At 39.4% G+C, this 27,247-nt stretch overlaps 1 protein-coding gene across 3 annotated transcripts in view; it reads right to left on the minus strand.

Annotated features, from left to right (window-relative positions):
* Positions 1-27,247, minus strand: part of CDYL (chromodomain Y like) — a 162,925-nt gene that overhangs the window by 5,386 nt on the left and 130,292 nt on the right. For all 3 annotated transcript variants that reach the window (XM_036237393.1, XM_016126802.2, XM_016126801.2), the window contains 3 exons: positions 14,868-15,124; positions 13,299-13,471; positions 7,575-7,785 (listed from right to left, as the gene is read on the minus strand). In XM_036237393.1, coding sequence (XP_036093286.1) covers positions 7,575-7,785; positions 13,299-13,471; positions 14,868-15,110 — 627 coding nt within the window. In that variant the 5' untranslated portion in view covers positions 15,111-15,124. The remainder of the gene's footprint in view (positions 1-7,574; positions 7,786-13,298; positions 13,472-14,867; positions 15,125-27,247) is intronic.

Below are 27,247 nucleotides of genomic sequence, written 5' to 3' on the forward strand. Positions count from 1 at the left end.
ACTGTAAGAAAAGGACAATTCTCACAGCTTGTTTTAGCTACGTTCTTTTTTATCCTGATAATATGCTCCCTTTAGTTTATCCTCCTGCAGAGTTTTGCATGTATCAAGTGGGGAAAACCAACTGTTCTAGTCTTTCCTTAGACTACTAAAAGCTCACATACAGCAAAAGCTCATGAAAGGAACTGCATCAACTGAGTGAGTAGGCACTTTCCACAAGTGTCACAATACAACTCACCTCAACAACATTTAATCATATTTTGTATAGAGCTTTTAGTCAAATACTCTGACCAAGAAGTGGAGAATTTATACTGTGTGATGTTTAGACTCTTTGCTCCTGCTTTACAGCAGGATTTCTCAACCTGGGTGCTAAAGATACTCTGCCTGGAAAAAGACTCAGTATGGAGGATGTCCTGTGTACTGCAGGATGTTAGCAGCATCCTGGCCTCTTCCCACTAGCATCTCTCAGTTGTGACACCAAAAGTCTCCAGACATTGACACATGCCTTCTAAAGCAAACTGCCTTCACTGAGAATTGCTGAAGTGGCACCAAGAGATCACAAAGAGAAGCAAAAAATAATGAATTCTTAAGACTTGTCCAGAAGAGGAAAAAATGAATAATGAAAGCGTAGGTATTCATTTTGTAATGTCTTCATGCTTTTTCTGGATTCTGAGCACAGTGACCTCTAAGACCTCCACCCCTTAGCAGCATTTGGCCAAAGGGATCCACTTCTAAACTGCCTTTGCCCAAAATGTCAAGTCTGTTTAGTATTTATCCCAGATCTGTCCTTTCTGTATCTATGCAGAAGTATCATATGTGCACTCAGATCATACAATGAGAGGATAAAATCCCCATTATTTCAATCTCCTCTAGAGTAATGGTTCAAATTGGCCTTAAAGTGATTTTACTGATGATAATGACTATTTACTACCAGAATAGGAAGCCAATGCTAGAACACAATCTATAAATAAACTCAAAATGAACTTAAAAGTAATTTTCTTGATAACGACTCTTAACTACAAGATTCAGGTACTGTTTGGTAGATATAGTGTCGTGAAAATGACAAGACAGACAATCCAGACATGTCTACACTTCACCACCTGGCGTGAACAGAGATACATCACCCAGACGCCCCAGCCCAGGAAATACCTGTTACTCAGCTGCTGGGAGTGCTGTTAGCAGGCAACCCCTGGTGAGAGCTCCCCTAGCAACCTCATGCATGGGTGGGCCCTTCTTGGGATTGCTGCATTCAATGGCTGAGTGCGGTGTGGGCACCTGGACAACTCTGATGACCATATATGCGCCGGAGGACCCCATGGATTCAACTAAGGCTTCGTCAGAGCTGTACCACAGCTCACCTTCACCCATTGCCCAATCCTACTTCCTCTTTCCCCTTCCACAGAGGTTGACAACTAATCCATGTCCTGCTTGCCCTAATCCACCTGGCCTCTACTTCTACAGAAACTAACCTGTGACAGGCAGGAATAAAGCAGTGATGAAAGGCATTTTGGAGGATTGCTCCCCAACTGGCTGGCAATGAAGACCTTCCTGGACTAGGTGGACCAACCACAGTGCCCCACAGAGGTGGTGGTCCAAGTGCTAAAACTCTCACAGGTAATGAGATAGTAACTACCAGTTGCCAGTGACACAAGCAGAGTGGTTCCCAGGTAGCAAGATAGCAGAGAAAGTTGAGACCTGCACCCAAAGCCAGGATTAGCCAGAGTGACCAAGATCCAGACAAGGTTAATCACCCACACACAGAAGGTCTGTTTGGCTGTGTTCGGAGGAGACGGGAAGGATAAACTTGGTATGGGACTTCTGGGTGGATACCCCCAAACTCTTAAACCCAGACTCCTTAGCCTACATAAATGGCCTGCCCATCCCTATTACGTAACTGCCCTCTTGCTTGAAGACAATGCAGAAATCTCTACAAGACAGCATTACTTCTCTTAAACCATGTTCTGTCTCCTCTCTTGGCCATCAGGCCTGTAACTTAACTCCTACTACAGAAGAGCTGCATGACACAGCCAGAATGTGCTGGTGGAACTGGAAGAACACATGGGGCTGAACTGTAAGGGTTCTTGACCAGAGGGCAAACCACACAGTTGGACAGGGAAGTTCACTGATTTGGGAGGTCTCCTGAACTATAAGATTGAACACCCTGGCAAATGCCTGAGGAGATGGTGTGACCTTTCTACTGTGATAGGTTCTAAAAGCATAGACAAAGTGATGCCCCAGGGTAAGTGAAGCTGAGACGCCAGAACTACCATGGCCCACAGTGGAGAGGGTGAGACAAGATGCCATGAGGATCTTATGGCAAATGCTAGAGAGATGATCTCAATGCAAGTCTCTGCTTTTGGAGCAAGACCATGCCATCTAGCAGAGAAGTATAAGCCTTTTAAAAAACTAATTCTGGTAGAGAAAGAACACTTGACATAGGACACCAAGTAGCCAGGTATCAGAAAAGTCCATCATGAGCCGAGTTCTATCAGGCCCATCAAGGTGTCAGGCAAGGCCAGTGACAGATGCACAGACAGAGGTGAGATGCATAAGCAGGTGGCCTAGACCCACAAGTCACCCACAGCTGTGGCACCAGTGCCCTGCTTCAGGTAACACTTATGGCCATAGGGAGGATTTTCTTTGAGCAAGCCTGGTTTCTGGGAGGGTTGGCTCAAAAAGACAATGAAGAGGGAAATGCTCTGAAATGAGGGATGTGCCTGGTCATCCACCTGGTACAGGAGAAGTTGATCAGGGTTAGAATTCACAGTGACCTGGGTGGTGGTGAATGGCCTGGCTGGCTGGTCAGGGGCCTGGAAAATCAGGAACAAAGAGATCTTGGGTAGAGGCATATGGATGGATGACTGGAAAGGTGTGTGGATTGCCACGTCATGTCAGTGTCCACTCGAGAGCATCCACCATGGGGATGAACTAAAGAGCTACAGAAGAAAGGTGACACCGACCAGTCCCAGTTGGCCACTCCCGTGCTGGCATGACAGGAACAAATGGAGCAGCTACGGTGAGAGATGGAGCTCAGCAGCGCAGGCTCTGACTTACTGAGGTTGTTTCAGCTGCCGCCGCCGATGAGCACAAAGTTGCCAGCAGCAGACACCGATGCCAATGTACCTGCCCAGCATCCTTCCTGAGGACGGCAGCTGGTCAGGCAACTGGCAGCAAGTTGACTGTTTTCACAGGAACACTTACTTTAGGTCTAGGTTTGCTTTCCTACCTGCAGGTCCTCAGGTAGCCTTACTCTGAGGCTTACAGCGTGGGTGACCAGTCCACTGACATGATGCCACAGTGCATGGCACCAGACTAGAAGGCCCTCTCAGAGCAAAGGTGGTGTAGGAGTGGGCCCATGACAACGAGGTCCTCTAGCTGAGTCACAGTCACCACCTCAGAAGCTGCTCGCCTGATGGAGTGCTGAGATGGCCTGAGGTGTGAGTGGACCACCAGTTTGCAGGTATGCTCCACGAGGATGGGCACTGTCTTCCAACTGACAGTATAAACAGTACAAAGACCTTGATATGGTATCATGTCCCCAACACAGGGCTGGGAAAGAAAGGGCAGAATCAGGAGTGGCTACGCTTATTATCCCCCTGGATCAGTGGTTCCCAATCTTTATGGCACCAGAGACAGGTGCTTCTATGAGAATCTAATGCCTGATGATCTGAGGTGGAGCTGAGGCCAGTGATGCTAGCGCTGGGGAGCAGCTGCAAATACAGATGAAGCTTCGCTCGCTCACCTGCTGCTCAACTCCTGCTGTGAAGCCTGGTTCCTAACAGGCTATAGGCTGTTATCGGTCTGCATCCCAGGGGTTGGGGATCCCTGCTCTGAATTATCTACTGAGGGACGTTGTGCCTTGTCCTCACATCTCTGGGTTCTGCTGTCCCAGTGAATTTAAAGTTATGACTGATGCTTGACACTTTGTGGCTCTGAACCCAGGGCCGCAGGCAAAGAGAGGATGTGTAGAGCCTTGGGACCCACTAGGAACTCCTCCCATGCCCACCACCAGGGCAGCCACTGAGACCAGCAGAGGTGGTAAGGGGGGTGTTCTAAAACAGAAAGAGGATGGGGGATAACTGAAACCAGGTGGGACTGGGGCGGCTGCAGTTTGTCCTATATGCCCTCCTCTTACATTTATTTTAAACTTTGTTTTGGGAATACATTTAGACTTACTGAAAGATTACAAAAGCAGTAGAGAGTTCCAGTCAACCCATCACATCCAGCTTTCTGTAACATTAACATTTTACGGGCACACACACAACCTGACCCCTCAAAACATTTTGCAATGATCGAACCCATAAAATTACCATTGATATATACTATAAACTACAAACCCTGCACAAATGTTGCCAGTTTTCCCATTGCTGCCTTTTCTCTGACCCAGGATCCTGGGAAGCCACCCTGCAGTGAGCTGTCAGATTCCCTTAGTCCCTCCAGTGTGTGACAGTTCCTCACTGTTTCGGTGAGTTCTCTAACCATGGCACTTTAGAAGGGTGCTGTTCAGTATTTGTAGGCTGCCACAATCTTGGCTTGTCTGGAGTTCTTAGGGTTAAGCCTTTGGCTGGACTCTAGCAGAGTGATGCTATGTCATTCTCAGTATAGTACATCAGAGCAAACTGGGAACCTTAGGCCTTAGTTCTGGTGGACTTTAATAACTCAGTAGGGTAGTGCCTGCTATGCTTCTCCACTTGAGAGTAACTATTTTTTTCCCATTATATGTAACAAAAGGATGCGAACATCCAGGCAGTTCTTGCCTAAACAGTTACCACTGTCTAATCCTCTTCCTCTAAGTCTCCCCCCTAGTAAGAAGAGGCCTCTGGAACCTGAAGGAACTGCCCCCCAAATCTGTACAAAGAGGTGATCTGAAGGGACAAGGAGTGGACTGTGGTAGACATGGGGATGTGGCGCCAAGACCCCCTCTCCAAGGGAGGTCTTACTGCCCCAGCTGCTGGTAGTGCCATTGAAAGACATCGATCAGCTCCTATAGGTACTCCCTCTACTGCAGAGTCACCTTGTCCACAGGCACATTACTTCGACAGTCCACATTTGGTAATAATGGATATAAAAGAACCAGCCATTTCGGTCCACTGTGGGACAACTTTTGACAGGCTGTATATGCTCAAGAGCTGCCACGGTGGCTGAAAGCTTTGTCAGACCTTACAGTTTCAACTTTTCCCTCTGTCCAGCTCTCTTCCCTGTCTCTTCAACAGATATTGACTACCTAATAGTTTTCTAACATACCAAATTCCATTTTAGTATCTGCCTCTGGAGTCTCTAACCGTGACACTACAAGTATACCTCAGAGATATTGTGGATTCGGTCCTGGACCACTGACTGCAATAAAGCGAATATCGCAATAAAGCAATTTACATGCATTTTTTGGTTTCCCAGTGCATATAAGTTATGTTTATAGTAAACTGTAGCCTATTAAAATGTGCAAGACCATATGTCTAAAAAAACAATACATACCTTAATTAAAAATACTTTATTGCTAAAAAACGCTAACGATCATCTGAGCTTTCAACGAATATCTTTTTCCTGGTGAAGGAGGGTCTTACGTCACTGCTGATGGTGGCTTTTGAAGGCTGTGGTGTTTGTGGCAATTTCTTAAAATAAGACAACAATGACATTTGCCACATTGACTAACTCTTCCTTATGAATGATTTCTCTGCAGCATGAAGTGCTGTATGATAGTTTTACCCAAAGTGGAACTTCTTTCAAAATTGGAGCTAATCCTCTCAAACCCTGACATTGCTTTCTCAATTAAATTTATGTAATAATCCAAATCTTTTGTCATTTCAACAATCTTCACAGCATTTTCACCAAGACCAGACTCCAACTCAAAAAATCATTTTCTTTGCTCATCCATAAAAAGCAATTCCTCATCCATTAAAGTTTTACCATGAGATTGCAGCAATTCATTCGCATCTTCAGGTTCCACTTCCAATTCTAGTTCTCTTGCTATTTCCACCACATCTGTGGTTATTTCCTCCACTAAAGTTTCGAACCCCTCAAAGTCATCCCTGGGAATTAGAATCAACTTCTTCCAAACTCCTGTTAATGCTGATATTTTGACCTCTTCCCATGAATCACAAATGTATTTAATGGTGCCCGGAATGGTGAATCCTTTTCAGGTTTTCAATTTACTTTGTCTGGATCCATCAGAGGAATCACTACCTATGACAGTTAGAGTCTTACAAAATACATTTTTTAAATAATAAAACTTGAAACTCAAAATCACTCCTTGGTCTATGGGCTGCAGAATGGATGCTTTACCAGCACGAAAACACTCATCTTACTGTACATCTCTGGCACAGCTCTTGGGTGACCGGGTGCATTGTCAGCAAGCAGTAACATTTTGAAAGCAATCTTTTTTCCTGAGCAGTAGGTCTCAACAATGGACTGAAAATATTCAGTGCACCATGACATGAACAGATGTCATCTAGGCTTTGTTGTTCCATTTACAGAGCACAGGAAGGGTAGATACAGTATAGTTAAGGGCCCAAGGATTTTTGAAATGGTAAATGAGCATTGGTTTAAACTTAAAGTCCTAACAAGAATCACCTGCTGCATATGCTCCTAACAAGAAAGTAAGCTTGTCCTTTGAAGCTTTCAAGTCAAGGACTGACTTCTCTTCTCTAGCTATGAAAGTCCTAGATGGAGTCTTCCTCCAATACCAGGCTGTTTCATCTACACTGCAAATCTGTTGTTCAGTGCAGCCATCTTCACTAATTACCTTACTTAGATCTTCTGTAGCTTCTTCATCAGTACTTACTGCTTCACCTTGCACTTTTATGTTTTAGAGATGGCTTCTTTCCTTAAACCTCATAAACCAAACTCTACTAGCTTCAAACTTTTCTTCTGCAGATTCCTCGCCTTCACAGAATTGAGGAGAGTTAGTTAGGTCCTTGCTCTGGATCAGGCTTTGGCTTAAGGGAATGTTGTGGGTGATTTGATCTATCCACTAAACTTTCTCTTGCTCAGCAATAAGGCTCTTTTGCTTTTATTATTCATGTGTTTGCTGAAATAGCACTTTTAATTTCCTTCAGAAACTGTTTCTTTGCATTCATAATTTGGCTGTTTGGCACAAGAGGCCTAACTTTTGGCCTAATCTTGGCTTTCAATATGCCTTCCTTACTAAGCTCAATCGTGTCTAGCTTTTGATTTAAAGTGAGAGATGTGTGACTTTTCCTTTCACTTAAAAATACAGTTTTTAGGTGATTAGGTAAAACAAAACAAAAAACAAACAAAAAAAACCTTTGACTGCAAACTCTGTGGGTGTTTACTACTAGTAGATACCAGTGTTAATTATGCAGATACACAGATTCCTCATTGAAAGAGGTCCTTCTCTAGAAAATGATGCAAAAAGTGTCAATAAATGTTCTATGAACCAAAATATGAAAACCTATGATCTCATGAATTAAGAATGAATTAATAAATAAGAACTGATTTATAAGAGCATTTGATGTAAAGTTCCCACAGAATGACACCCTGTATATATTTATAAAACCAACAGCCAAACCAGATTTCTTCAGAAAGTTTTCTAGAATTATTTTTTAAAAAGAGGTACTCACAGATGCTCCTCCCATAATCTTGGGAAACATAACGGTGGAACAGCCATCTGGACTCTGTCCGAAGGTAGTATAGGGTGTTTGAAACCAAGCCTTTTCGTTGGCCCAAACCACATCACAAAGAGGCAATATGGATGCTCCTAGTCCAATGGCTGGGCCATTTACTGCTACAATAATAGGCTTCTTAAACTGAATGAAAGTATTCACGAAGTTTCTAAAATAAAAAATAAATGGGGAATTACTCAAAACATTGCGTATTTGAGCAACAAAGAAATCTCCTTTTACGGAATTAAATTTACCAATATGTAAACTCTGTAGAAATCTTATGCGTTGAGATTTGTTGAAGGCCTTCCCTCAGAAGTTGTGCATCATGGATTTATTTGCTGTGTGTTGTAAAGGCTTAATGATACCCTGGCTGCCAAGCTAAAAGTGGCTATTGCCACAAGACCTATGTGAAGATTATGGGTAAAACACAGCCAGAGGTTGTTCTTGTATTTGCAGTGGCTCATGGGCCTTCCTTCCCTTTAACACATAAAGAGCCCAATACAAGAAACACCATGGGCGTCAGATGACTGATCTAGAGGCATGCCCTGAGAAAATCTGGCATGGGGCATACCACTGACACTGCCTGGTGCTGAGCCAAGACTAGAAGATTGGGGTCACAAACCATGGGGCTGGAGTCTGGACTTGATATGAGATTTCAGACAGCTCACTGATTATTTGGAAACAACTAATATTTCCCGAGTTTAAAGAGAACTAGACTGAATGGTCTGGGCGATGTAAAGACAAACAGTTTACAGGCTGGTTTAAAATATGAGATTCAAACAAGAACAGCTGAAACCACAGATATGATTTTATATTCTGCGGTATGCTACAGAATATAATTATAGCCAGATTTCAAAGGACAGTGCAACTAGGGGTAGGAATCCACAACAGAGAATGTGGATTTTTACAAAACCAAGCCAATGCTACTTTTAGATTTGTTTTAGTATCAGGGATACTACTAGGCTGCTTTTCAACACAGGATAGGTTGGTGTCACACCATACTGGGAATGTGCATCTTCTTTCCATCACCAGAATCTCCTTTTATGTTGAGGTTGCTTTTCATTATGATTTAACACAGTGAGAAAAAGGACAAATATACACCAAAATAAATACTAGATAATTTCTTTAAGGCAGTCTGAGTTCTAGATCAGAATCAAAGAATTCTAAATTCTAAAGCTGATCCCTATCTTTGGTATTGAAAAATAACAATCTAGGTGTACGCTACAATTCAGCAATTTAAAACCTAAGCAATTGTTCTGATCATTTCTGAAACTCATGACTTTGCATTTTAGATTAATTACCCCCCCCCTTCCTGAAACTGATATGAGAGGGTCATATTTTTTTGGAGGGCAGGCTAGGGAGTTGTAGAGGTGCGTATGTATGTATGTGTAAAGAACAAGGGAAAGTAGGGACTGAGGAATTTGGCAGCTTGCCAGCCTATCTCCTGTGGCCCACAGTCAGCTCGCAGGCCTCAGCCTGGATCCTAAGGTCCTCCTAGGTTTGCTGGATCTTTACATTGAGCGAAAATTAATTCATTCAGATGAATGAGTTGTACTGACTTTGTATGTGAGAAAGCCTAAGGCATTGGTAGAAAGATCACACTAGGTTTTAATGATGCAAAGAGAGCCAGATAACATTTAAACAGGTCTTTGAAATAACTGTAGACAACCTACATGAAAGCTAGTTCAGTTGTACCATCTTTTGAAGATTTTGAGTCAGTGATACATTAAGAAAAGACATTTTCTATGCTTAGTTACTGATGACTCTTGAAAAGGTAATTGTTAAATTGTCTCCATGACATAAAGCGGATAATTTCAAAAGTGTCTCTCCCCAGGTGCCCTGGAGTAGCTCCACTTTCACCTGCCTCATATGAACACCTGGAAACCATGAATGGGATAGCAGAGTAACATAGGAAAAACGATCAAAAAAGTGTAATAAGAAAATAATCCTATAGAGAAATGGCAAAAGAAATTAATTATTCCATGCAGTAGTGTTTTCTCTCATGTTGTATGTTCACGTAAAAAAAGAAAGTTTGTTTCTAAAATAAATATTGTAAAATCGTAGCTTAGATTTTTAATAGGCTGGAGAAATATTATTCAAACTAAATTTTTTTTCCTCCCTAAAAAAGTAATTTCACCTTTTTTGTGTGTACCTGGAATGATAAATTCGTCTGAAAGCCCTGGCTATTTCTGGGTGGGGTATGAACTATTCAGGACCCCCTAGAGTGAAGACCCTTTTCTCTTTTTAGAGGACATAACATGGCCATTCTGGCATGTGAGCGCTGAGATACATGTCAGAAATGAGTATGGTCCACAGAGAAAACTGTTTTATTTGAAAACAAAGACAAAATTTCATAGGAATGCTTTTCTGTCTGGTAGAAACTTCCCAGAAACACGAATGCTTAGTGAGGTGTGCTGCACATCAAGCCACGCGGCTACCAGAGGTGGGGAGGTGGAAGCTGCCTTCAGGCCTGGGGACAAAGCCCTCAGGAGCCTGGCATTCAAGGAGGACCTGTCCACTGCTTTTGCTGGACTTAAAGCAAGTATATTTTAAAACAAAATCAAAATGCTTGAATGTTCAAATGTGCTCAATACAACCTACTGAATTTAAATTTCAATGTCCTTTGAATTATCTACAAATTGAGTTAAAGGGCTGTGCCAAGTATGGCAGAGAAAGAAAGATTATGTTTGCCACAAAAGAAGTTTTAACAGACTTATATTTAAACAAAATCAAAATTCTATCCACTGTTTTGAACATTTACTACTTCATAGACATCACCAAAATTTAAACCACTTAAGGGCAAGAGTCTAAGAATTGCTTGGGGAAAATGTGGCAACCTGGATCTGGGTATTGATAGCTAGCTCACTGCCATGTCTCAGCTGAACTCTTTTCATTTTGAATATATGGAATAGGACTGAATGGGGAAGAGGTCTGACTTCAAGGGCATGTTTACTCACTGGCCTTGTTCTCTCTCCAGATCCCTCCCTTATCTCACTCTATGGTGGGAGAAGATGGCTCCCTGCTGGGGAGAGGAGGCTCCTAGTTCCCAGAGACTTCAAAAGCATAACATTATAAATTGATTCAGAATCATTTTATCACTAATGTGAATATTTTTTTATTACAATTTGTTTGCAAACTGGTTATCACCAATAATTCTGATAACAGAATTAGCTGAAATAGATACCTGACAAATCAAATGTTTAAATCTAATCTTATTTCCTACTTTTCTTTTGGAAACTTGCTACAATGACATTCTTTGTACCCAAGTTTTAAGGAATCAAGATACCACAGAAACAAAAAAAATATATATATATAATAGTGTTATGTGTATAAGCCAATCTTATACATAGACAATTTAAATGCAAATGAGCAAAAGTAAAGGTTAAGTAATCTAGTGTAACTAATGATTTTTTGGAACCTGAGTACATTAACAAAAATTCACATTGACAAAAACATCTTCATTTAAAGAAGAACCAAGTGAGTTTCCCTAAAGCAGGATTTGGCTTTTTCCTAGAATACTAATTCAGCTTTTTGTGGGGAGCAAGGACATGGCATGGGAGTGAGAGGGTGAGGAGAAGAAATGGGAGTGGATAGCTGATGAAAATAAACTTTTGAAGTTACCTAGAAGTTCAACAAATGAGATCTCTCTTGGTCAATCATTCCTCTGCTTTCTCTAATCCCAACAATACAAGCCTTAGCCATTGTTAAGGAAAATTCAACACTGATGACATGGCCTTGGAACTAGGGCTGAGGCACCAAAACGATTTAGAAATGGAGCTTAGGGAGAAGTGAACCAGAACTTAGAAGGGACTGGCTGGCAAATTCTATTTTATCATAGCAGATGTCCCCAAATCATAATATCATGTATAAAGTCCGTGTGATCTTAGAGAAAACATATAGTCACTACAAGAGGCATACGGTTTTGCACTAGAAAAATGAAAATTAATTCAAGTAGTTCATCCTGAAAAGATGAAAGAGGTTAATATAATTAGGACTATCTGCAAGTTGTCTCAGAAGTACTGACAATTGGTCAAGGAATTATGCACATGGTCAAGCAGTTTAATTTCATACTGAATAACAAGATGGTCCCGTCTAGTATACTAAAGTTTGATGTTATTTAGGAGACCAGAAATAATACTTAAAATCAGTTTATAAAACTTTCAACTATTTTTGAAAAATCAAAAAATTGGCAATGTTCAAAAAGATTAAGGAAAAGATAATAGCCTGTATGCATGCATATACAGTACAAGGAAACATAGTAATTGTGAAAAGTATTTAAGATGTTATAAAAGGCCAAAGCAATGTCCAAAGTGTATAGGGTTCCAGGACTCTTGTGATGGAATGTTTGGGGCAGTGCCCATCAGAATCACCTTGGGAGATCTATCAGAAAGAGAAGTCCTACCTGGCTCCAGACGCATCAAAACAGAAAAAACACCTCCATCGATACTAATATGCACCTCTAGAACTATTTAGGGGACCAGAAAGCCCTGTGCTTAGGGCTTTGTTAGTGCTGAGGGTTAGTGTTTAGGGTCTCAGCTACCTGGAGGCCAACAATTATCAAAAGAGGCTCAACTTCAACTCTCCAAATACCTGGGGGGTTTTGGAGAAGATCCAAATCACTTTACTGTCATTTTGCAAGTCTGTGAGCCTATAACTTTTCATCCTACTGTAAATTACAAAGGGTTCTTAGGGGTCACTTAGGGATATGCCATTTTTGGGAGGTGGGTAGAGAAGTACGATGGTCTTTTTGGTTGGTGACTGGGTTTCAATCACTTTAAATAAAATTAATCACTGAAAAATTAGTTACTTTAAATTATACATATATAATAATTAGCATGAGAAATGAGGTATATAAACAAAATATTTACCTGGACATGCTTATAGCAGAATTATGTGGTTCTAGAAAAGCTTTTTGCAGTGTTATCATATAGTGATAGAAAAATCCAAAAACAGAGGAAATAGAAATATCTAGAGTCATACTGTTAAATGAAAAAAGCAAGCTGCAAAACAACAGAGTATAATTCCATTTATTTAACAAAGCTAAAAATATAGCTTTATTACTTGTATATGAAATACATATTTGAAAATGTTTAGAAAAAGGTTGGGGAAGACAAATAAATGAACAGTAAATTGGGGGTGATGAAAGAGAGAACTTCCACTTTTTACCCTACACTATCTAGTTTTATGTGTAGTTGAAACTCAGGATGAACTTGAACAAAAATGTGTACTGCTTGTACTAAAAAAAAATCTTTTCATGTGAAGTTATGAAACTGGCTCATCATAAAGCCTAGCCAATTTATTTCAGAGTCAAGCAAATAATAAGTTATTATGTGAAAGAGAATGTATCCTTATTTAAGGGATGAAGACAGAACACACTCATACTACAAATAATGGAAACTCTGGCTATATGCTTTTGTATACTCTAATCATTAAACCTTCCCTGAGCACTCATTGGGTTTGAGCCAGCCTTGAAATTAGTTATTTGCTCAAGGCAAGAAGTAATTTATGCTAGGCCTACAGAAAAGACAGATGATTTAATTAATTTTGCTACTGTCTCTCTCTCTCAGTAGAAAGAGATGTACATTTCATTTGCAAGACTTGTTTAAGCCTGTTCTTTCAGGTACTGGTACACTAAAAGCAAAACACTCAAATCAACGTTTTAAAAATACCATTTATGCATACCTGATAGCTTCTGCCATTTTAGTGCTTTCTCTTTTTCTGTCATCTGTTAAACGCCGTATAAAATAAATAAAGTCAAGACCACAGCAGAAGACACTGCCCACTGCACTGAGCAGTACGAGCTTGCTGTCATCAGCAGCAGCTGTGCTCAGGGCACTTTGGACTTCTTTCATTACCTGAAAAGTCATCAAAAGTTAAAGTGGCGAAGAGTAGTTTTCATACAGAATTCTAAAAACATTTAATTATGGAATAATCTATATCAACAGAAAGTACATTTATAACCTGATATTCCCTGTATTTACCATAACTTAAAATAATTCGCAAATTTCTTATTTCTGTTGCCAGAGACTGGGAATGCTGAGAACAGAGTCTATAAAGGATAATTAGAAACACCTGTGACTCTAAGTGATCTTAATATTCTAATTATTGTGGCTCTCAGTAGATATGGCAAGTTACATATTATATCCACTTGGCATTTCTACACTTTGGACAGCAGGTGGCACATTCAACCAGTTGAAAGAAATTAGTCCATTGCCCTGTTTGTTTGTTTTTCGTTTGTTTGTTTAACACCAGCCTGCCACACTTGAGACAGAAACCCCAACAGTTTGGTGCATAAATGCATTAGGTGCAAGCACATGAGCATGGAGTCATTTTAGAAGGGCACAAAACCATCTGAAATGATCTCTATGAAGCATTTACAAATAATCAATGAAGGGGCTCTGCAGTCTAAAAATATACGAGGGATAAGCTCTGAACTGGTTTGTCATGAGACCCTAGCCAGACATACAAACCTGATGTACTTTGGTTTCCTTGTCTGGACAAAAAACTTGACCTAGCTGCTTACAAGTGGAAAACTTAAAATTTTAAGTAAGGTACAGTGCAGGTTCAAATTTAGATACAGGTTTGATTTTAGATACTTCACAGAATGAGTTTTTGAACCTTTGCAAGCACTAATCTTCCTTGATCCTTGAAAGCTAAACTTTACCAGGTATTATTAACAGCAATGAATATGTGTTGAAATCACTGTAGCTGTAAGTTCTATTACAATGCTGAAGACTAACTAGGAATAATGGCAAAATGTTCTGAAGGGCCTGGGACCTCGGGGATTTTAATCTTGTCTTAACAAAGAACACTTTAAGAATCTGATGAAAGCTAAAGAAAACATGTGAACACACATTTTATATGAGACTTCAGGGAGACTGGAAGCTCCTTGAGGCACCTCATACTCCTAGATTAAGAGCTCCTAACTTGGAGGTGAAAGACGACAGAGGGATAATTACCACCCCCCTCCATTCAGAACTCTGGTTCCCGTCACAGCCCACACACACTCTTGAGAATGAAGATGGACATGTGACACACACATACTGTCCCAACTTCACTGCAGTAATAAGTGTTACAAGGAGGGAGACTACCATACTTCACTTCTGCTTCCTATCTCCTGGTAGTTACTGTGAAATGGCCAAGAAGGAGATTTAGAAAAAGCACAAAGAGTGCCATTTTGGCAGAGCAGGTCTGGAAAACAAGGGCTTAGAGAAATAGGATGCACAAATCAGCCCAAGGAACATCTCTCACCTCTGGATTTAGTGAGTTATTCTCTGATGATTTTGTTGATAACAAGATGTGGGTGAAGCCATCCTGTTTCCTGACGACAATATCTCTGTATCTGTAGGCACTTTCTGTTTGCCTCACACTGAAACGCAACCGCTTGTCAAAAGGCTGGTCTCTTCTCTCATCAATAAATTTCCTTTTCCCCGCTGTCACTCCTGTAACAGATGTCTGTATGTTGGTTGTTCCATTGGCTGTTAACGCATCCATAAACGGAGATGTACCTGCCAAGAGTTTGAAATCACAGTGGTCTGTGATGTCCTGCTACCAATTCACTCCCCAGGGTCTTTGAATTAGGTAAAAATGCTCATTACAAACTCAGGACTCAATATCTTACTTAATGCAAGAATGTTAATCATCAGAACCTTTGGAAAGTCTACTTTTAAAAGCATTTGTTTTCCAACAAAGTCTGACAAGTATATTACCATCTTGCTTATCTTGCCTGAAGAATAAAGATGGAAAGGTACTTACTAAAAAGAAGCTACAAAATTTGAGACCTTTGAAGAATGGAATTAAGAGAATGGGGTATGTGTGTGTGTGTCTCATGAACAGTATCTATTTCAGCCTTGAGAAAGTGAAAGAAAAAAGGAATTGATTCAAGAAAACATCTTATTATTAGAGCCAAGGTTATCTGCCATTTTCTTTTCTGAATGCAAGATCGACTTGTAAGACATACAATGCAACAATCCGTTTCTGATGGTCTACCCTATTGAGTAGTGCTGTGGCCACCACTGCAGACCACCACCCCCTAGTGGAGCATGAGATACTCAGGAGTTCTTTCTTCTGATGCCTTGGGATATAACTACTTTTAAAGTCTGTCCACTGGTCCTAGTTCCACTGTATTTTCAAATGCGTTTTAAGTAGCTAAAGACAGTTCTCTTTCATGCCACAAAGAATTTTCCCTCCTGTGTCGGGCTCAATATCAACCTCATTGCTGTTTTTCAATATGTCTTAAAGATACAGTCTTCTGAATTTAATACTATTATAATAAAGTCAAGAATTTTATTTAATACTTTCATAGGATTACCAAGAAATGTCAGGGTAAGAATTCAGGTATTAGGTATATGTTCTCCTCTTAATTTATATGAATTGTCTATACATTATCTAATCTGGAAATGAGTATACACTGCACGGCCTTTGGGTAGGGGAAGAAAGGGAAAGAAATGTAAGAAAATCAGATCAAGCTCTACTAGTAAAATTAGCAATGGCTCAAGTTCTCTGAGGGGAAAAACATGATAAACTATGAGTTGGAAACATTTCCTCCAAAGGGAAAGAAAATAAGCCAAAGCCATCAAAGAAGTCTCGTGAATGGACATTGAGAGAGGTCAAATAATCTCCTATGTAAAACAATCTGACTTTTGTTCGATTAGTAGAAATACTTTGGAAGGTTTAAAAAAAATAAATTTAACTTTTTGAAAATTTGGAAGAGAAACTAATACACATATGTGGTTCAAGAACCTAAGAATATATGGTGAAGGACCTCCCACCACCCCTATTCCCCATCTGCCCAGGATCCCCTACTCTCCAGTTAGCCACTGTGTCTGGTTTCCAGGTATCCTACTAGAGTATTTTATGCAGTGTGGACCACAAAAAGATTTATTTGATGTGAACTCTGAAGAGGAATTTATCTGCCGAGATAAACTCCCCATGGTCAACTGTGGGTCCAAATTTTATAAATATTAAGAGTCTTGTGGCCATTTGCTGACAGGGGCTCCTCGTGTACTCTGTATATCGATTGGGAAGAACCTCAGACTGCATTCTTCATGGCTTCCCACTTGTTTAGGCTGTCTGAGCTAACCACTGCAGGAAACCCCTGGTTTTGTCTTTCTACCTAGGACTGAGACTGCCCCATCCAATCAGAATTGGACTACTGTATCCTTATTTACATGTATACTGACCAATCAAAACTGCTCTATAATGACCAATCAGAATTGTAGAAATCTGGAAACCTCATTTGCATAAAACTGGACCATTTGGGAGCCTGGGTGGGAGCTTCTCAATAAAAGGCAACCTCCCCTTTGTATCAATGGAGCATATTTTTTGTTTCCACTGGAGGCTTCATTTTCCTGGTTTGCAATCTGTTTCACTTGAATAAAGAATCATTTCTGCACCTCTTTGGAAATTTTGGTCTACAGTATATACAAACAAATAAGAATATAAATATTTCTTCTGCAACTCCCCTTTAAAAAATACAAATGGTAGTATAACACAGTGTTTTGTCATATCTTGCCTTTTATGCATTTTATGATACCTAAGAAACTGTTGTCTATTCAGTCAGTTTCCTATTTCTTTTCTAAGGCTGCACAGTAGTCTACTGAATGGAATTTCTAGAATAAGAATGTTTATTTTGCAATAAACATTAATATTTAACATTTTTTTGGTATTACAAAAAATGTTGCAATGCATAACCTTGGCCTCTGGCATTCCCATGCTTGTAAATCTATAGAATAAGTTTTTAAAGGATTTGTAACCTGGAATATGCCTAACTGAAAGAACATTTGATAATCTGTTACCAGTAAGGCAGCGTGTTGCTGAACCCTTTCAAAGAAGCTGAGAATTTTCTCTTTCTTTTAACCTTCAACCTCCAACCTCTCCTCTATCAGATCATTTCCCCAACTGTGTTTAAAAACATTTTCCAATCTCTTCTACTCTCAGATATCCCCAATAATTTGCTCTTCTTCTCGGCACCGCCCTCTATTCTCACATCCATCAGCCTGACTTTGTCTATACTTGCTGTCTTCACTTTTCCCTTTGTCCATCATTCTTCAACACACTCCAGCTTGGAGCTAGAGTCGATGTTACCAGAAAATTTCTTGAGTACAGAGAAATGGGTCACAGATGATTCTGAACCATTGAGTCTAGGTGCCTAGGATACAGGGGAGTCTGATATAGCTGAGGGAAAAAATTATAGTGGCATATACCTTAGAGAGGTGGAGGAGAATGGAGAAATGGCAATGGGAGGAGAGATTAGAAGTCATTAATAAACTTGGGCAAGTTGTTTCACCAGAGTGCTAAGAATAAAAGCCAGACTATAGGGTTCAAGACATAAAAAAATAAGTTTACATGCCAGAATGGGATTAAATCAGGAATAAACCCATGCAGACATGAACTGGAAGGCCACATGACTTGAAGGTGAAGGTGATGTTAACAAAGGTAATATGAATGGAGACAGGCTGGAGGCTCTGGCCTTCTTGAGAAGTGGAGGTTCTTATAGACTACATATGCCAGTGTGCTAGTAACAAGTGAGAGCTGTTTGAGGTCTTTAAGAGTTACTAATCCTGAACTGAATTTTTAATTGGTACTGTATATCTAAGCACAAGAATAATCTCAGCAACACAAGGAAGAGGTGTTGAGCCGGCATAGCTGTCTTCCCCCAGGACAAAGCCCCACTGGTTCTGAATCGGTCTCTTATATCCCAACTGTTCTTGCTTCTCGCAGTGTCATTTCTTTTCCTATTTAAAAGCCACACATTCCTTAACTCTCCAAGAAGATTTCCTGGTGACTCCCTTCCATGCAGGCAGGATTTCTAGGCTATGGGGTCGATGCAGCCTTTACATTTGAGTCAGAAGAAGCCCAACATTTTCTTTGAGGCCTATGGAACTATCCATGGTTCTGCAAATTTAGAAATGAATTCATGTTGGCTCATGCTGACCAGGACTGTTGAACCTGGCCCTTCTCTCTCTATAAAACTGTATTTGCTCAATGGTGTCTTGTGGTCCCTGCTGATTTTGGACCCTGTGATCTTGCCACACCCACCCCAATATAATTCTTGGGACCCTCTATTATCCACTTTTGAGGCCATGTAACATCTAACTGTGGCCTACTTAGAGAAGTGTTCACAGCAGGATTGAGTCTCAGAATCACAGACTGCCAATACTGAGCTAAGTCCTGACCCCCCGTACCCCACCTCTATCATTTATGTCCTTAGGCCTCTCACTCATGACAATCCAGCCACAGCATTTTCCCACCATCTAGGTTTGTGCTCACCTCAAGGCCTTTGCACTTGCTCTGCCTTCTGCCTAGAATGTCCTTGCCATAGAGTGTCAAATGGCTGGTTTCTTCTACTCATGTAGATGGCAGGTCAAATGTCACCTCTTCAGAAAAGCCTTCTTGGACTACCCCGTCTAATGTGGGCCCTTCTCAATCACCATTTCACATTGTCCCTGTTTGTTCTGTTGTAGTGCTCCTTACCAAAGTTATTTCTTTCTCATTTGACTTTTATCTATAGTATATATTATCATTGTACTCTCCACAGTTACATAAGAGCAGGGTCTCTGTCTGTCTCATTCACTAACATATCCCCAGTGCTTAGAAAACTCCTTATTTGCTAAACAAATTAATGGAAGGGACCTTACAGACACTTTAGTCCAGCTCCCTCAGCTTAGAGATGAGCGGGTAACTGGCCTTCTGAATGTCACACTGCTAATTACCTCATGCCAATCTGGGGACAGTAAGCGGTGTACTTTAGAGCAGAATCAACAGCTAATGACTAAACTAAAAAGTAAATACTGAGCTTCAGGAAAATTTATCCTCCACAATGTAAACTGTGTGAGAATTTAGTGTGACTCATGATACCAACAGCATCAATGAAAAAACAGAAGCAAAAGATGTCTCAGTGAATTGATAGTTGTTAGAAAAAAATATTTTAGTTTCTCCTCATAAATGTTTTCCTTCTAACATGCTTGAGAACAAAAATGATACCCTCAAACATGTACTGTAAACCCATTAAAACTGACTGCTTCATAAGCATGTCTCTCTAAAAAAGAACTGTGCCTCCTGCTTCCAACTACAAGGGAGAAACAGTATATGGATCTCTCCCCTTGCCAGTGTGAACTAGAAAACTGAAAATAAGCCTCGGGAAGCTATAATTTGTGGGGCAGGGTACTGAAGAGTGAGCTACATGCAAAGTTCCAGAACTGAGTTCCAGAACTCAGGGATCTTCCTAAGTTGAACACCATTCTGGGTATGGATAGGGTGAAATCCCTAACATCTGGCAGAAAACAATTACCTGTAAATTGAGTAACTGCTAGTTACAAAGCCTGGGGGCGCTCATCAGCCAGAGTGAAGAAACTTCACTGAATACCTAGGGCATTGGATAGGGACTGTAGAACAGGCATTAGATTAGTGGAGATTAGTGAAACTAATCTAACTCTAGAATAAAGTATACTCTACAACTGCAATAACCAACCTTAAAAATAAGCCTTAAAAGGATCAAACCAATATGCAAGTGATGACTGGTTGCCAGAGCAAACCTAACACTTTGAAAAGCATATAACAAAATCCAGCACCCCAAAATGTAAAAGTCACAAAGTTTAGCAAACAAAAATTACCAGACATACAAAGAAGTAGGAAAATAGGACCCATGATCAAGATTAAATCAGTTAATAGAGATCTAAAAGTGAGAAATGATGGAACGAATAGAAAAGGACATTTCCAAAACTGTTATAAATAACTTCAACATGCTCAAGGATTTAAAGAACAACATGAACATGAGGAAATGGAAAATTAGAAATAAAAATTTAATTGGATATGTTTAACAGATTGGATCAGAGAAAAGATCAGAGAAACAGAAGACGTATATCTATAGACTTTATCCAAAATGAAGCAAGAGAGAAAAAAGAAAAAAACAATGAGCAAAGCCTGAGTGCTCTGTGGGTTAATATCGTGCAGTGTGTGGTTTTTTTTTGCGTAAAAAGAAATCTGTAAAAATAATGGCTACAAGATTTTTTGTATCTGATGAAAAACAGAAGCCTCCATACCCAAGAAGCTTAACAAATACCAATCGGGATAAACAAAGAAAACCAAGGTATATCACAATCTGCTGAAAGCTAGTGATAAAAAGAAAATCTTCAAAGCAGAAAAAGAAAATAAAGACATAGCAGGTACAACAGAAGAATGGTATATTTATCTTCAAAAGTATACACAGCAGAAGAAAAAAAAACGGCATCTTTAAACTGCATGAATAAAAAAAATTCGATGTAGACAGTATATAGCGGCAATAATATCCTTTAAAAACAAAGAAGTGAAAACTTTTCCAGACAAAAGCTGAGAGAATTTGTAGCCAGCAGACCTGTCCTATATGCTAAAGAGAGTTCTTCAGATAAAATTTCAAAAATGAAGCCTGGATATATATACAAAGAATAAAGAGCACCGGAATTGGTAAATATAAGGGTAAAAATGAACCTTCAGAGACTGCATATCAAGTTTAACTAATAGCAGAAAGTAGTAACTGATTGGCCTAATCACAAAATACCTCTCCCCAAATTTCACACCAACCTAACAAAAAATGAATAAAAACCGCTTTGCATATACCAAGCAAATACATTAGAATATCTTCCAGAAATTGACAACTTTTTGGAAAAATATGAATTTTTAAGACTGATCTCTGACATAGCAGAAAAGAAAAATTACTGAGGAAAGATAAAAGCAAAGTTATGAACGAATTACCTCTAAAAACCACTATAGGGCTAAGCAAGGTAAGGAGCAGGTGCCTATGGAAGTTAACAGTGTCAGAACATCAATGAAAGAAGAAAATTTACCGAATTCATTTGTGAAGGTAATTTAACTCTGTCAGAACTTGACAGAGATGACACAAAACAAATCCACACATCAATTTTACTTATTATTCATGGCATCACAACCCTATTTTATTAACATCAAATACTGTAAAGCTATCTACTTTTCTCAATTTTAATTCTAATAGACTTCCAATCACAATCTCAGTGGTCGAGATTCAGTTGAAGACAAGCTAAAAATTATTTGAAAAGAATGAGTGAAAAATACCTTGCTATTTATATTATATAGCTACATTAAGAGCTACACCAAGTACAGGGAAAATGACCAACTAGAATTAGCCTAGGAATGCTCCTACTATGACAAAAATGCATTACAAATCAAAACAAGTTGATATGGACCATTCATTCAAAAAGTGGTAATGAAAACTGGGTAGTCAATTTTCTTAAAAATGAAAGTCTAAGTATTTAGTCAATGCCATGTATATACCAGAATAAAACACAAATACACAAAGGATGTGTAAAGAAAAATTCATATGATGAAATAAAAACACCAAAATAGGAAAAATTGATCTCATAAGTAAAAATGAAACAATCCTCTTTATCTTTAGATTAGGAAAACTTTTATCAATATGGCAATTAACTCAGGGCTAGTGAAGAGCACATACAAAGTGGTATATTTCTAGAGAGTAATTGTTAAAGATGTATCAATCAACCTCTGCCCTTGTAATTCCACTTTCAAAATTCTAACACAAAGAAAAGGAAATCATATGAGGACATGTTTTCACATATAAAAGGTATTCAAATACCTTCATTTTTAAAATGAAAAAATTGTAAATAATAATAAAGAAATGGTTAAATGACTTAGGGTGTACATCCACCTCACACATATTTAGCAGCCATTATCATGTTTATGAAGATTTAAAAAAAATATATGGTCAATAAATACATTGTAGCAGCTATCATTTCTATTACATGTTCCATATGTCAAGCTCTGAACACATATAATCTTACATAAGTTAATCTTAACATACATTAATCCATACAGTACACCTGAAGGGTGTGTGGTGCAGATCTGATTCCCAAACTTGTCTTCTTTTACTTTGTTATCCCTCGAAATTATACATGAAAGAAATGAAAATGAAAGATAACAAAAGGTTTATGTAGTATAATCAATGTCAGTTGATTAGGGATGTAAATATGTAAAAATGTTAATGACTCTCTTCCTTAGTGATAGAGATATAAGTGACAAATTCTTGATATTTTGTAAATTTTTACAATATACTATTGACATAATTAAGGTAAAAATCACTTGAAAACAAACTGTAGAGTCCAAAATCCAGACAAAAATTGTGGGATATCATTTTTAAATAGGTAAAGGTTTATTGGTATTTCTCTGAGTACATTTCAGTTCAGGGTTGTTTAATCAAAAGTTGGAAAATTTAGTAAGTTGTCAAGGTAGTATGGGTCTCAACCTCAAGAAAAGTTCAAAACTGGTTTTTAACCATCTTAGATATTCATTGCCTAAATAACCATTCTGGATATTCTTTAGTCTATATAGCAAGTACTATAGTACCTACAGAACTATTAACCTTCCTTTATAGTTTAACATTTCAAAATGTTGTTATCCACACCTACTGAATCGAATCCTATTTATACAAAAGTCTACCATTTTATTCAGATTATATAATCTGAAAACTGAATTCATTAAAAGTTTTAAAATGAACGTGGAAGTAAAGGTAGGCTTTAAACAGCACCTCTTTCCCCCAAACTTGTGAAATGAATCTTTTATAAACAATTATAAAAGTCTCTGCTCCAAGTCCTTAAATTACAGTTCCCTGTCCAGAGGGATTAAGGTTATATATATGCTCATTCTTAGCGGTCTTCGAAAAGACAACAATATATTGTCAGTGCTGCTACTATGTTTTGCTTCAACACCACTGATGATATTTTAGGAATAATTTGAGCCTACTGCAAATTTCACCAGTGTTTATTATACCTGACTTTGTTTGGAGAAAAGCTGGTGACAACCACGTTCAGGGGGATCTAGCTAGGCAAAAATACACAAAACCCACACCTCTAAGAGCTAACCCCATCGACACCAAGTGTACAGCCTTCCATGTGATTTCAGATTCCACTTTGCAGCATATTTCACAACAACCTAAGAGCTGTACTCCTTCTGACACTCGCTTCCTCTAGCAAACCACAGGCCTTTTAAAGATAAAGTGCCACATTTATTGTAGTATTTATGTTTTTCTTAGACATCTCACATGTCACCTTGTGCTACCATTTTTATTAGGGATCTATCTTATTTTTAAATGTACCAATGACGAAATTTTTGAGTGTTGGGCCCTTACCCCATTTCCCTCAGAAGCCCTGTGGTTTTTAGTGCATAATTTTGCATAGTGCGATGATTTTTAGCTATGTATATGGTGTATTACAGCAGGACTGTCTGTCTGTAAGTTTCCTTTCCATGGCTTAGTATCAGAGTCATTCTTTTTACCTGATTCAACAAAAAATTTATTCACAGCTACATTTTAGAACTGGCCCTAAAAATAAAACTATCGAACTAAGGATTTGCTTCAAGAGGAAATACATAAACCAGCTAGCAACTGCTCAATGGGGAATAAGAATGGAAATGTTACAATCAAGCCCCACATTAAGAGAGAATTTTGTTTTTCATCAGCCAAATCCTTCCAAGAGAACTTCCTAATGTTAAGCAGGGTCTCCATTCAAACCCAACTGTAGAGTGCCTGGACAATGTATACAGGTAAGGAATCAGGAAGAGTGGGCTTCCAAAACAAAGGCCCCCACGGCTTCTTGAAGCCTAAGAAAGATTCTCCAACAACAGCAGAGACCAAGCATTATGTTTTTGCGCTCCAAGGTGCCCAAGTAAGTTCACCTTCCTGTTTCAGTGGCTCTAACAATTGCTTTCTATGATTTTTCTAGATTAGGTCTTTTTCTTCTAGTTATTTCAGTATAGCTACCCTACACCTAAGTCTGATCATCGGCTCTGAGGTTCTTTGTCTAGAGGCAGGTGCATCTGGTGTTCTCCCTATCCTACGCAACTGTGCTTTTCAAATTCTGAGATACAAAATCAGCTTCAAGGATATCAATCCATATTTATTTATTTAAAACAGAACAGACTAGGAGAAACTACAGACCACTGCATACCAGCACCCTGGATCACCAGACAAAATGCACTCTTACAGTGGGTTTCACTGGAGAAGTTTGAGAACACTGCTTTAGACCACTGAGCATCAGGGCATGCAATGCCCATCTTGTCAGAAAACTTAACTGTGAAGTCACAGACGGAGCTTCCTTGATGGCTTCAATCTGGACTCAGTATTCCTACGTTGAACGATCTAGGTGCTCATCACATTGGGCTGTAAAGAGCTGACTACCCTGAGGAGGGCAGCCCTGTGCCTAGACTTTAGCACAGCATCTGACACTTGGGACACATCTGTTAAATTAACACACCTAATATTCAAGTGCTCATGGACCTGATCTGCATGCTTTCTGGTTTCTTAATAGTGTCATCAAGGTCTCTCCTCTCTGACTCACTTCCACCTTGGGTGGTTTGAGGGGAGAACAGGACCCTGGGTCAATGTTGTGACTCTATGTCTAGATATCTGCAGAGTCACAGCCTCTGGGAGTCGCACTTTCTTCGCTCTTTAAAACAAGAAGGGACAGATGCACTAGATGCATTAGTGCTGCCCTGCACACTTCATCCAATTAACCCCTTTCCTTAGCCCTGCCTCTGCACTGTTCTCTCAATTCACTTGATTTTCACAGTAACTTTTCTATTCCATATCTTGACTACTCGATCAGCTTCACTGCTTCTCTATTTTCTAGTTTTGGTACCACACACTCCATGGCCATAAAAGCTTTCCTCAAACCCTTTATTCAAGTAATTTCCCTATAAACTAGAACCCCAAAAACCTAATTTAAATCAAAATAGGTAAGTCTTTTCCTATGTTGGGTCTCATTCAAATCTCTGACAACATCTAAGAATTAACCAGAAGTGACATCAGAAACATGGTGCAGTGAGAGACGTCCCCAGATCTCATCCTTAAAACAACAATAAGCTGAACATCTAAAACTCAACAAAAAACACCCAAAATGCACACCAGCACATCTGAACATGTGATCTATGCAAAAGACCTACCACAGGTCAGAATCTCAGGTGTCAGGTGGTGGACTGGGAGAAACAAAAACGTTGCCTCTGGCAGCCACTGGACCTCCCTGCAGGAGAAGGGGGAGGGGAAAAGGTGCAGCGAGTTCCCTGAACATGCCTGCCTGGGAGAGTTGTGAGTTCCATGTAGCTAGCCAGTGGCAGGGACCAGACATCAGGGCAGAAAAACAACAGATGATTTCTACCAGCTGAGGCTGCAAAACCAAGGCTGAGCCGCAGCCCCCAACTCCAAACCCAGAGGGCCCCTCCCTCCAAACCCTTTGAGACCAAACACCATGGAGCCCCAGGGAAATCTGAGCAAACACTACTCCACTGTTGCTAATACTGACAGGAACTGAGACTGGGGGTAGTGAGCGTGATTAAATATCTATAAGAAAAAAAAGGCATTATTAAGAATTTACATTAAGCAGGGATCCATCCAAGAGGCTTAGATGTCACCTAATGGAAACCAAAGAAAAATGCCTTCTTTGCATCAGGCTAAAGAGAGGCCTTTATATAATAAATATTCTTTCTGGAAAAAAAGCAGAATATACTTCCATTAATGCCCAGGCAGAGAAATAGTCCACTAAACACCACAAACTATCAAGGTGACAAGGCAGCTAAGAGAGAAAGAGAAAAATCTTCGGAAAATAAGCTTAAAGACAAAGACATATGCGACTTAAATAACAGAGAATTCAGGATGGTACTCCTGAAAAAGGTCAGTGAGATCCAAACAATTCATATCAACAATTTCAGGAACTGAAAAAACAACTAAATGAGCAGAATGAGTTCTTTAGCAAGGAGACAGAAACCCTCAAAAAGAACCAAAGAGAACTTCTGGAGATGAAGAGCACACTCAAAGAGATGAAAAATGAAATAGCAAGCTTGGGAATAGAGTTGACCATATGGAGGAAAGGATCAATGATATTGAAGACAGAAATCTAGAAATAAAACAGAAGGAAGAAGAAAGAAACGGAAGAATGAAAAATAATGAAAGAGAAATACAAGAACTAGCTGATACCATCAGGAGAGGAAACATAAGAATAACGGACATTCCTGAAGGAGAGGAAAAGGAGCAGGGATAACAAAGCATTTCCAAACAAATAGTTGGTGAGTTTCCCAAATATAAAAAATGAGCTGGAGCTTGAAATTCAAGAAGTCAAAAGAACACCCAATTATCTCAACCCAAAAGGTCTTCTCCAAGACATATTGTGTTAACTTATCAAAAATCAATGACAAAGAGAGAATTCTCAGGGCAGCCAGGGAAAAGAAGGTAACCTATAAAGAAAATCCCTTTAAATTATCATCAGACTTCTTGGCACAAACCTTACAAGCCAGAAAGGAATGGAATCAAACATTCAAACTATTAAATGAAAGGAACTAGCAGCTAAGAATAATGTATCCAGCAAAGCTATGCTTTAGATATGAAGGAGAAATAAAAACTTTTCCAGACATACAAAAATTGAGAGAATTCTCCACTATGAGGCCTGTATTACAGGAAATACTGAAAGGGGCCAGGTCACCTAAAATAAAATGAAAAAACAAAAACACATAACTAAGAGTAAGGCGACTAGCAGGCAAATAGAAGCAGAGGAGTGCAACCCTTACTAAGAACAGGGCATTATAAGCTTAAACAATAAGAAGAGGTTTGCTATAGCAAG

The sequence above is a fragment of the Rousettus aegyptiacus genome, unplaced genomic scaffold (genome assembly GCF_014176215.1).
Source record: "Rousettus aegyptiacus isolate mRouAeg1 unplaced genomic scaffold, mRouAeg1.p scaffold_m13_p_1, whole genome shotgun sequence".
Lineage (NCBI taxonomy): Eukaryota > Metazoa > Chordata > Mammalia > Chiroptera > Pteropodidae > Rousettus > Rousettus aegyptiacus.